The sequence below is a fragment of the Acomys minous genome, assembly GCF_964271855.1.
Source record: "Acomys minous genome assembly, chromosome: 3".
NCBI classification, from domain to species: Eukaryota; Metazoa; Chordata; class Mammalia; order Rodentia; family Muridae; genus Acomys; species Acomys minous.
In genome coordinates this window covers 131,554,974-131,567,479 of record NC_140485.1, presented here as the reverse complement: position 1 = coordinate 131,567,479, position 12,506 = coordinate 131,554,974, and the positions used below count along the sequence as shown (strand labels likewise).

Here is a 12,506-nt window from a genome sequence, read left to right as displayed (position 1 = left end):
AAAGACACAGAAAGACAGACTACAAAAGCACACTCCCATTTCACCAGTGACTGAACCAACTGCTGGTTCCCACTGACCAAGCAAAACAAAACGCACTTGAGAGCAAACTTTTGGTCAAGCTTTCTCCTCCAGATATCTGAACTTCGAGACACCCTCAGGCTGAACATGTAGACTGTAACCCCTGAGAACAGGCTGGTCTTGGGTAGCGTCCTCCTCTGATGTATTACCACCAAGCCAATCCCTCATGTCATCATAACACCTAGGCTTACTTCTCCCTATAGAAAAAAAAAACCCTTCTGCACAGCCCTGAAGGAACTGCAGGTTACGTCACACTCCAAGGTGTCAGTTACTCTTCATCAACTGTGATACAAGAAACACTCAAGGGAAAGTTCCAGAAATAAACAATTCATCAGCCTGAAATCGTACACCTCACTGAGTAGCCCGGTGAGATCTAGAACCAATCGGACATAAATCAGCCCTTTGTGTAGCAATCTACACTTGTGTATGGGACTGCTCCTTGGTCATTAGGAGTCACTTGAGTACCCAGAGCAGTGTGGTAGCCTCACAGTGCTAGTGCATAAGTAAGTTTTCTTTTCCTGAATAACAGTGCTAAAGCACGAAAGCATCAATTCTGATGCCCAAGAGAAGCCGCACAGTGCTGTAAGGTCTGTACTACTTGCACTTTTAGGTATCTGCTAGGTGGCTTTCCCCATCCTAATTGTCTCTGTATCTAGCAATAATCATTTTGAACTAATTTGAATAATTATTAAAATAATTAAAAATGACTGTTATTGAGTAGAGTCGCTTTTGACCCTGGTGGGAATGGTGCTGTGACAGGTAGAGTTGACTGCACCATATTCGACTTGGTGGTGCACTACAGAGATGCTAGAGCAGTGGGAAGGATGCGCTGTAGCTCTCATGACTTTGGGATGCTTTTCCTAGTCAGTGACTTCTGATTTCCAAACATCATCCATGCCTGCCCGCCTCCCCGACCCCCACCCCTGCAAAGAACCCAACTTCATCATTCCAGATCCTGTGATTTAAGTTTTTCTGTCCCAGGAACCTTAACCCACTCTTCCCTGACACAGCCAACCAGAGGAAAGTTAGCCACAAAAGACTCACACCCCTGTCCAGGACCACGGCACACTCGGGAGTGATGCTGGTAGGCACAACCAGAGCGCATGGCTCCAGATGCCAATGAAAGAGTCCCAGAATGTTAAACCTAGAGAGGAACCTTGAAGATCAAAGCTGTCCTATCCCCCACAATACATCAGGCTGTGGTGACCCTGAGATGCTAAAGGAATGGCCCAAGGTCAAAGATGCTTCTAGGATAGAGTAAAACTAGCTGGATTTCAAGATACCCCTAGCCCAACAATTATCTCATGAGATGTCACTACCTCTACAGCAAATAAACAGCTACAATCACCACAATGTCCCAGCTTATCTTCAGTAGGAACCAACTGCAAGGAGCTTTCACATCACAGTGAAGAGAAGTCTCTTCCCCCTGGAAACTCAGCTACAGGAGAAAGCTGGCCTGCACCTGGTGACCCTGGTGACCCTGGTGGTGACCCTGGAAGATGCTCGTAGGCCCGATGAGAACAGGAAATAAGCTAGGTTGACATTACCTCATCCTCTCCACTGTCTGGAGGCAAGCAGATGTGAGTGATGTCCAGCCCAGCCTAAAAAGGAACACAAGAATCTATGTCACCACAAGAGAATACAATGTTAGGAGTTCTAAGGAGTTGCTAAAATCACCAGCTCTCACCTCCTTGGCCAAATTCTGGTTTATTTCCTGCATCAAACTGTCATCGCCAGCCTAAGGATAAAGGAGCAGAAGAGAGAACGTTACAGTGTGAAAATACCTTGACAATGTGTACCAAACACAACACAGAGGTTATATTTGTAAATATAATGAACACAAGTGACCAGAATACAAAAATGATAAGAAAAATATAGAAAGCAAAAAACAAACAAACAAAACCCCTAAAAAACCAACCAACCACCACAAACTCTTACTGTCTGTGAAAATTGGGCTAACAGCTGGGATTTACGTACATAGTAACTTCTTGGAATAAATTTTAAAATTGATAGACGGCATGTTGTAGAGTATGGTGGTTTGAATGAGAATGCTTGCCACCACCCCCCATCCCCCATAGGCTCGATTGTTTGAATACTTGGTCCCTAGTTGGTAGAACTACTTGGGAAGGATTAGGAGGTGTGGCCTTGTTGGAGGAGGCGTGTCACTGGAGGTGGGCTTGAGGTTTTAATAGACTTGCCTCATTCCCAGTGTGCCTCTGCCTCCTAGTGGAGGATCAAGACGTTATCTCCCAGCAGTTCCCACCTCCATGCTTTTGCTCTGTCATACATGCTGACCCTTTCAAACCATAATTCCAACTGAATGCTTTCTTTTATAAGCTGCCATGGTCATGCTGTTTTAGCAATAGAAAAGTAACTAATACATGGGGCATATAAGAATGACAACCTCAGCCGGGCGTGGTGGCGCATGCCTTTAATCCCAGCACTTGGGAGGCAGAGGCAGGCGGATCGCTGTGAGTTCGAGGCCAGCCTGGTCTACAAAGCAAGTCCAGGGCAGCCAAAGCTAACACAGAGAGACCCTGTCTTGAAAAACCAAACAAAAACAAAAACAAAGAACGACAACCTCATGGCCATATAGCCAGTCTCTGTGTGAACCACCAAAGACAGGAATTTGGATATTTGTACTTAGGCTGAATGGTAACACGCAACCAGATCTCCACTAGTCCCAGCTCTCAAACCAACTCCTCTGCTAGGAGGGGATGTAGGTCACAAGAGCACAATCTCACAAACCAAGGCACCATTGGCCACACAGGCTGCTATTCTGATACTGGACCAGCCTGCCAAACACTACCGTACTAGGCCAACTACTGGGCCAAATTGCTTCCAGGCTTGGATCATCCTGCTGTTTCCCTGCACCTGCCATCACACAGGGATGCCAATAACCCGGAGCCAACTGCAGCTCAGGATTAAGGGACAGCAGCCAATGGATAAACACGGAATGCAAGATCCTCTGACAGAGTAATGAATTCTGACACTTGGGCTGTAAAACATGAATGTGCACCTGCCATTACTCATTTGTCTTCCCCAGAAACAAGCAAGAACTGACGTGGAAGCCATATTTGATAAGTATTCCTAAATCCTGGAGGCTAGCAACTATTCTGTGCCCTGTGATTTCTGTGGGTGCCAACCTCCTGACCTCAACGAGACACCTATGCCAGAGGAAGATAAGCGTCTGGCAGGGCCATGTCTAACCTGCAATCCTGCAGAAGAAAGCCCGCATAACAGCACTTGCCATTGACAGGACCCACATCTGGTCTCCATTTATAAGTATCTGCTAAATTGTACCTTAAAACAGTAGGGGAGTCCCATGCTCACAGCTTACCTGAATAACAGCAAGAACCGGCTTAAAGGCAGGGTTTTTCTCTTGCAACAAACTCAGCACTTCTTTGGAATTGTGAATGACTTCTCTATATTGACAAAGAAACACAACACAGTCATTTCTTTGTTCGCAGTTAGACAGGACAGGCACAATGCGTATCCTTACAAAGCCTGGTACTGTAAGCGCATCAGACAACAGACGGGGACTGAGCAGAGAGCATGAGGGAAGGCAGGAAGTACGGATACTGGCCATGTGTACTGGCACAACCCCGTAGCCCCAGCTCTAGGGAGGAAAGGTGAGAGGATCATGAGTTCAAGGCCAACCTAGGCTACATTGGGAAACTTTGTCTCAGAAAACCACACACACACACACGCACACACACACACTGAAGGCCAATTCTGGATGAACTGTGACAATCAGATTTTTAAAGTACAAAGAGGGGAAACAAGTTAACTCTGGCCATTGGTTTCTGAGAGGTTAAATTTATCTCCTGGATTTTCCAAGTTTAATATAACAAAAGGTCTGGACTCAGTTGGGAAAAGTGCTTGCTGACTATTTGCCAACCAGACTTCCACCCCTGGACCCACATGGTAAAAGGAGAGAACTGACTTGACTCCCCCAAGTTGTCCTCTGACTCTCACACCCACAAGCATGCAAATAAAATAAATGTAATAAAAGAATTTAAAGTTTGGGTTCCTATTCTACATAACCCCACATTTTCACAGCACTCTTTTAGTCTTCCCCCAGGAAGAATGAGTTTGGGGTACCATGGGAAAAGAATACAAATGGGGAGAAGTCTGTGAAATTGTATCAGCTGAATGGACTGGTGGTGTAGGGAAAGGAAATGGTGTCTCCGGCTAAGGATCAGAGACAGAAGAGGAGGGAAGGAAAGAGAGACATTGCAGATGTGAGAGGCATTGCATGCTGTAGTCCGCAAGGCCCCTTCTGAAGACTGTGTTACACTGCTGGGGCAGCTTGTTTTTCTGTCAATCTTTTGTTTGTTTGTTTGCTTGTTTGTTTTTGTTTTTTCCCGAGACAGGGTTTCTCTATGTTATCTTGACGGTCCTGGACTCACTTTGTACACCAGGCTGGCCTTGAACTCACAGCGATCCGCCTGCCTCTGCCTCCCAAGCGCTGGGATCAAAGGCGTGCGCCACCACGCCCGGCTCTGTTTGTTTGTCTTTAATTGTTCACTTTACATCCCAGTCATAGGCCCTTCCCTCCTCTCCTCCCAGTCCCACCCTCCTTCCCTGTTTCCCCATCCCCCTTCCCCTACTCCTCAGAGAAGGGGAGCCTCCACACACCCACCCACCCCAGCATATCAAGTCGCATCAGGACTCAGCGCATCTTCTTCTCCCGTGACCTGGCGAGGTAGCTCTGTCAGGGGCAAAGTGCTCAAAAAGCAGGCAACAGAGTCCATGTCAGAGTCAGCCCCAAGTCTTCTCCCCATAGGAGGACCGAGCTGTCCATTGGTTACATCCATGTAGGAGCCCCAGGCCCAGTCCATGTACGGGTCATGGTTGGAGCTTTAATCTCTACAGGACCACTGGGTCCCTGGTTAGTTGGATCTGTTGGTTTTCCTGTGGGGCTCCTGTCCCCTCTGAGCCTTTCTGTCCTTCCCCTCCTACCCTTCCACAAGACTCTCTGCACTCAGTGTTTGGCTGTGGGTCTCTGCATCTGTTTCCACCAGCTGCTGGGTAGAGCCTCTCAGAGGACAGCTACCCTTGGCTCCTGTAGGCAAGCACAGCAGAATATCATTAATAGTGCCAGGGGTTGGCTGTCTCGCATGGGTAGGTCTCAGGTTGGTCCAGGTATTGCTTGGATAGTTCCTCAATCTCTGCTTTATTTTTGTCCCTGCATATCTTGTAGGCAAGCTAAGTTTTGGGTTGAAGTTTTTGTAGGTGGGTTGGTGTTCCCCTCCTTCCACTAGGGTTCTGCCTAGTTACAGGGTTGCCTCTTAAGTCTCCATGACCCCTGCTATTAGGAGTCTCAGCTAGAGTCACCCTTCATGTCCTCGCAGGAGCCTGCCCTGTCATAGGCCTCCAGCTTGACACAGTTCTACAAGGCCCCACCCACAGTTTCTCTTCTCTCTACAAATCCTCTGTCTTCCTACCCTTTCTTTCCCCAGGTCTGATAAGGACCCTCCGTCCTCTACCCTGTTCCCTTTCTTTAACCACTTCCGCTGTCTATTCTATTTCCACTTCTGAGTGAGATTTAAGCATCCTCTCTTGGATCTTCCCTGTTAGTTATCTTCTTTGGATCTGTGAATGATGTCTATCTTGAGTCTGCCACGCCCCCTCCCACCCACCCACCCCTAAAGTCCAGTGAGGGCCATCTTCTCCTTCACACCCTGAGAGTAGAGAGGTGCTATACCCAGGTGAGCAGATCTGTGTAAATATGGCAGGGGCTGACTTTCCTTCTAGAACCTTCTAAATGGGTTATTTTGGAAGCCATCAACTCCTCTATATCATGTTCTCACCAGCACATCTCTAACTCTGCGCTCTCTCTCTCTCTCTCTCTCTCTCTCTCTCTCTCTCTCTCTCTCTCTTTCTCTAACAAAAACAAAAAACTGGAAGATACTCAGTTTCAGGGTTAACAGCTTTCCTTGCTCCTCCCGATAGCTGGATGAGCCTGAGGTCACACACAAGCTTGACAAGCATTGCAAGGCACCACCAGCCTCGGGCCGCATCTAAACACTGTTCCCAGTCTTTATCCTATGCACCTGACAACTTTCCAAAACTGACTTCATCTCAGCCGGATGCCATCAGTAGTAAGTCCCCAAAACCAAACATCACCCACTTTTCAGAGTGGTGGCTCAGGGATGTTATTACGTGGAAGGTGCTGAACCCCCATGCAGGTGAGCCCAGGGAGCAGGGTGCTCAAAAGACCACAAAGAGTTCACTACTTGCACGGGAGTCTACTGCCACAGAGGCTAACAGAGCCAGTGGCCAGGCAAGTGTACACTGGTAGCATTTATTTGTTTGGCTTCGGTTTTATACACCAGTTCAATCCCCAGGGAAGTTAACTTCATTATCGCGCTGAGACAGGAAGAGATTCGGAAAAGTGCATGTGTCACTTCTCCAGCGATAGGTGACAAGGCAGAGCTGCTAAGCTACTCTAGGCCAAGCTGGGTCTATGCTTTTGCTTGGTCTTGGGGGCGGGGTGAGGTACCTCATCGTGAGCATCAAGCACCCATGGGTCTAAAAATTCTCTGAGGAGCGTGATAAACATCAAAGTTCTACCGCAGAAAGTCTGATTCAATATGCTGGCTGGGGCCCAGGAATGTATCATTTTAAATAAGTGCCAGGAGTTTCTGGAACATGGCCTATGCATAACAGCCATGCCTGGCACTCAGGCCTCCAGCATACTAGGGGAACCTTCCATGGACGCTGACTTCATATCTGTAAGAACAGGTAGATATCAGGGACTCTTCACCTTTTCCTTATTGTTGGTTTTTTTTCCCCCCTGCGACTAAAATTACCTGTATGAATGAGAAATATCAATCCTGTGTTTGAACCTTTGGCCCCCAACTGCTGCTGCTGTCTGTGAAGGCTGTGGACCTTTAAGGAGGTGGAGCCTTCCTGGAGGAAGTGGGTTACTGGGACAGGGGCCTGGAGGTGTTTATAACCTGTATACCTTTGTCTCAGGATACAGTGTGACCAAGTGCCTTTCACTCCTAGCGCCATGATTTTACTGTGAGTAATATCCACTTGAACTATAAACTCAAACGAACTCTCCCTCCCTCGGGCTGCTTCTTGTCAGGTATTAGTCATGGTGACAAACTCTTAACATAAGAATTCGCAAAAGAAACCCCTCCAGTCTTGTCCACCCTCAGTAAACTTAAAAAAAAAAAAAAAAAAGCACCATCCCTTCCAGTCCCAGAGGAGTAGGGAGCGGGGAAGGAAGCACTGGGAGGAGAGGAGAGAGGGGAAGCTGTGGTCAGGATGGAAAGTAAACAAACAAACAAAACAAACAGACAAACAAAACACCACCGCCAGGCATAGTGGCACAGGCCTATGATCCCAGTACTTAGGGAGGCAGAGGCAGAGGGATGCAGATCCCTGTGAGTTTGAGGCCAGCCTGGTCTAACAAAGTGAGTCCAGGACAGCAAGAACCACACAGAGAAACCCTGTCTCAAACAAACAACAAAAGGAGCATTTCAATAGATAAAGTATCACTAGGTTTAAGTTAGCTGTTAAGGGCTTGGAGAAATGGGTCAGCAGTTAGCGGCACTAATTGCCCTTCCAGAAGATCTCAGTTCAGTTTCCTGTACTCACAGGGAGGCTAACTACCATCTGTTCCTCTAGTTCCAGAAGTCTGGATGCTCTTTTTTGGCTTCCAAGGGCAAAAGGTACCTATGGTGCACATACATACATGCAGGCAAAACACCCATACACATAAAATAAAAAATAAATATTTATTTATTTATTTTGGTTTTTTTGAGACAGGGTTTCTCTGTGTAGCCTTGACAATCCTGGACACACTCTGTAGACCAGGCTGGCCTCAAACTCACAGCAATCCGCCTGCCTCTGCCTCCCAGATGCTGAAAATTTCAGTTGTTAAAACAGTTGAGGGAAGAAACAGATAGAAGATACAGTTACACAAAGGGGCCCGCACCATGCAATAATACCACTCAGAGGAGTCAGAAGTGGCTGGGGTACCCGCCCACAAGTGACTATGTGCATCGTTTCCACTCATGCAGTGACAACTGGAGTGATAAACAATACAAGAGTGCTCCCATGCCCAATACACCTAAAAAGCAGCAGAAATGTTTCCAAAAATGTGTCTATGCCCTTGGGAGAGAAAAAAACCCTCAGTTCTGACTGGGAACAGTGTAACTAAAGCTCAAAATTTCCTATGCACGCCTTTAATCCCAGCACTCAGGAGGCAGAGGCAGGTAGATCGATGTGAGTTCGAGGCCAGCCTGGTCTACAAAGCAAGTCCAGGACAGCCAAGGTTAACACAGAGAGACCCTGTCTCGAAAAAAACCAAAAAAATAAATAAATAAAATAAAATAAAATAAAAAATAAAGACAGCTGGTTAAAGGTTTAAGCTAGCAAGGCCCAAACACTACCCCTGTTAGCAATACTGTTACAAATAGCATCATTCGCCAGCTCATTCATACCCGCCTGGCTAACTGCGTTAAGCCTATGAGCTGAGCACAAAGCTGCCTTGTTCTAACAACCACATTCCTAGTTCTCCCTGTGGCTCTACTGTGGCCACGCCTGACTGCGGGAGGAAACAGCTGGCCATGTTACTGAAAGTTACCAATGTACGCTTATCCCTGCAAGCTGAGAGCGCTCAGTGACAAAAGTCCACATTTAACTTGTCAATTCTTTCAAAGGTAAAAGAAGGATCCTTCTAGGAATGCTCTCCATAGATGTTGCTTTCAAAGACAGCCACGGGTGTTTAGAGAAGCAGTCCAGGGTAAAGGTTTTTTTTTTAACTCTTTGCTTTGATCATTGCCAGACACTCGCCACATAATGGCTGCGATAAGAAAGCTTGACCCCACTGGAGTTTGCCCAACTCCAGTAATCCAGTAATAAAATAGGACTCTGAGTTTCAAATGTACACGACCACCTGGATCTCCCAGTCTTTCTCCCGCAGCTGCCTGGGATCATGTGATTAGCCTCTGGCCGAAAGAAGACTGTGCAGCGAGAGGACCGAACAGAACCTGGCCCTCTTTATCTCTTACTGGCTAGGAGGTGACACGACCAGAGATCAGGAGTAGTGAGCAACCATCTTGGGGATCTTCCTGGAGCCTTCGCTCTGGATATTACCTTTGGGTGTTGCTGTGGTTTGAACGGGTCCCCTAAAGCTCATGTGTTGGAGGCTTAGTTTCTGGTGCAACAGCACTGAGATGGGACCTCTGGGAGGCGGGATGGATTCATGCTGTTCTCATGGGATGATGGGTAGGGATGAGATTACGAGGCCATCTCTCTCTTGTCCTTCTGCCTTCAGCTATGTTGTCATATAGCAAAGCCCTCGCCATATGCCAGCCCCTTGACAGTGGCCTTCACAGCCTCGGAAACAGTGAGAGAGAAGTCTCTATACTCAGCCTGTGGTATTTTGCTATAGTAGCAAAACCCAGAAAAAAAGACAGGTATTATGGTTCTTTTTCTATGTCGTGCATTAGTCAAATCTGAGATTAATAAGATTATCTTATATACATTATCCCATCAAATCTAAGCTAGACAAGGAAAGGCACATCACCAATTTATGAACCACTAAGAAAAAAAAAACTGCTAGCAGTTGAAGACAGCATACTCCTTTCTTTTCAAAATGTATTTATTGTATTGATGGGATTTATTTTTAATTAAATGTATATGTATGGAGACCAGAAGAGGAACTTGCATTCCCTGACCTGGGGTTACAGGTGGTTGTGAGCCACCCAGTCAATGTGCATGCTGGGTACCAAACTAAGATCCTCTGCAATTGCGGGATGTGCTCTGAACCAATGAGCCATCTCTTCAGACCCATGAAAGATTATTTAAAAAACAAAAAACTATCTAGACATAGAAAATTTTCATCATCCACATGTATCAAAAAGAAAAAAATAATTTGAAGAATTCTCAAATTTCAAATTGAGGATCTGAGTCTCCCTGATGAGTTTTTAACTAAAAAAAAAAGTCTCATTTTTATGTTTGTCAGTGGTTGTTTGTTTTTCACATGGTTATCCCGTGTGTCAAAAGCATGCTGGTGAGGCAGCAACCACCATTGTTGTCCCTAGCTATATTAGTCACTGCCCCATTACTTTAATAAAATATCTGAAGCAATTAACTTATACAGAGAAAAGGTTGATTTTGGCTCATGGTCTCGGAGATGTTCCAGTATGAGATCTGGCGGCTTCCAGCCAGGACAGCCCATTATCACAGGCATCGCGTGTCTCAGAGCAAAACTCCTCACAGCAGGAACCAGAAAGGAAAGGAGAGGGCACCGGATCAAGTCCCCACCATCTCCTCCAGGGCAGGTCTACAATATTTATTGTAGGAAGCACCTCCTACAGGGCCCCACTTCTCAAAGGTTCCAGCCCACAGAGGCAGCAGGAGCACTACTCTCTGGCCCAAGCCTCCTGGCCCACGGGGAACAACGAACAGCCAAGGTATAACCTTTTCTGTAGTCACCCACTCTGCAAGTGTTGGGGGCTGATACTTCCTGGATTCCATCATGACAAGCAGCCACCAGAAATCACAGTATTTCCAAAAATGACCTTTCTGGTCACAGTCATCCAGTTGCACCATTATATAAATAAAGATCACTATGCTTCTTGGGAACTTTATGTTGTATTGTTTCTGATGCACACGCATGATGCTAGAAATTTCACCCTAAGCTCTTGAACAGCTATGGACTCCAGGTGACGTCTAATCTGATCATTTCTCCGATTTCCAAATCCCACAGGGACAGGCAGTGACAAGTTTGCTATAACGGCCACCTGGCCAACAGCACCTACAGGACACAATTAACGGAAAGCTGAATGCTATTCAGGATACACATTCTAGGATTGCTGGGATGGCCTAAAGCTTACAATTGCTTCACTGAAATAAGTGGCATTGTAGTTTCCATTTGCAGGTAAAGATGCGGACTCCGATAGCTTGTCCATGCACTCACACAACCTATAGCACAGGCAGATTGCACAAAGAAGGCATAGGATTCCTAAACACTGTCCTCTGGTTCAGAAAGCAGAGCCAGGAAACCACCGCCCACTAGTTAAGAACACATGCACGTACACATACTTTTTTTATTTAAATTATGTGTTCAGGTATGTTTGGGTGCATATGTGTTGGTGTGTGTACACAACACAGGTCAGCTTTGAATGTTGTCCCTCAACATTTGCTCACTTTGGTTTTGGAGACAGGACTTGTCATTGGTCTGGAACTCTTGGACTAGGCTCGGTGAGCTAGTCAGTGAGCCCCAGGGATCTGTCTGTCTCTGCCTCCCAGGGACTGGGGTGACAAGAGTATGTCACCACACCTACATGGGTCTTAAGGATGGAGCTTAGGTTCTCATGCCTGTCCCAGCCAGTGCTTTGCTAACTGAGCAATCTCCCTAGCCTGGCTTACATTTTTAAACAACAGGTAGAAATAAAATTAAGGATATTTCATAGTATGTGAAAACTATCTGAAATCCGAATGTCAGGATCTATAAAACATTGAATTTTTTTCAAAAAAAAAATGTGAGAATTTGCTTTTCCTTGTTACAAAGGTACCTATGTAATACTTTAAAATTTGCTTTTTAGTTTACTAAACCCTAATACCATCACCCCAAGTTTGCAGATGTTAGTTTATTACAAAAATAATAACTATTTCAAATAGCCAAAACACTAAGAACATAGCATTTATATAATCCCTGATTGTGCCCATGGTTCTTCTTGCTATAGGTAGTTTACGTGTGTGTAATAATATAAATGTATATGTTAAAATAAAAATGTTTAATTAATAAAAAAATAATAATGATAATAACTATTTGTTGCGGGCTATGTGTGACAATCCCCAGGCCAGATTATTTTTGCTCATTTAACTGTGTCCATAACCCCAGTTGGGAGCCAGATAGGAAAGGGCTTTCCCGCCACCTGCAGGTATGTCCTCAGCGGGTCCCTCTGCACCACAGTGGCTCAGAGACCAACTTCTCAGTTTAGGGCCTGCCCAGGCGGCTGGACGCGTGGACGAGACGCAGACGGCGTCTGCATAGATCGCTGCTGGACAGGAAGCGAACTTTCTAGATACAGCCGCTCCGGAGCCTACATGCTCTCCAAGAGGCGATGCGACCTCCAGGGCTTCCGCAACGGGTTTCGCCCGCGCCTCCAGGAGGTGGTGATGGTGGTGGTAGGGAAACAGCAGCAGAGAAGGGATGGCAGGGCCATCCTCCTTGCTTCTCTCCCGCCATGGGCCGCACCGCCCCTTTCCTGTCGGCGCCACGCCCGGCGCGGTTGCATCAGAGCCGGAGGCGGGCGGTGCACGTGGAGCGGGGCGTGCGGTCCGTGGGGCGCGCGCCGGCCGGAGGATGCCCTCACCTACCGGGTCCCATACTCCGGGAGCACCCTTTTCCTCATTCCCTTTCTTGTCAATCGCCAGGCGCCCCTAGCAAGTTGGCA

General features: G+C 46.7%; 1 protein-coding gene across 1 annotated transcript in view; it reads right to left on the bottom strand.

Moving 5' to 3' along the window:
* The window catches only part of MTHFD1L (methylenetetrahydrofolate dehydrogenase (NADP+ dependent) 1 like), a 183,848-nt gene that overhangs the window by 169,400 nt on the left and 1,942 nt on the right, over positions 1-12,506 (bottom strand). The window contains exons 2-4 of the mRNA XM_084777825.1: positions 3,419-3,503; positions 1,766-1,816; positions 1,626-1,679 (exon numbers count right to left, since the gene is read on the bottom strand). Coding sequence (XP_084633951.1) covers positions 1,626-1,679; positions 1,766-1,816; positions 3,419-3,503 — 190 coding nt within the window. The remainder of the gene's footprint in view (positions 1-1,625; positions 1,680-1,765; positions 1,817-3,418; positions 3,504-12,506) is intronic.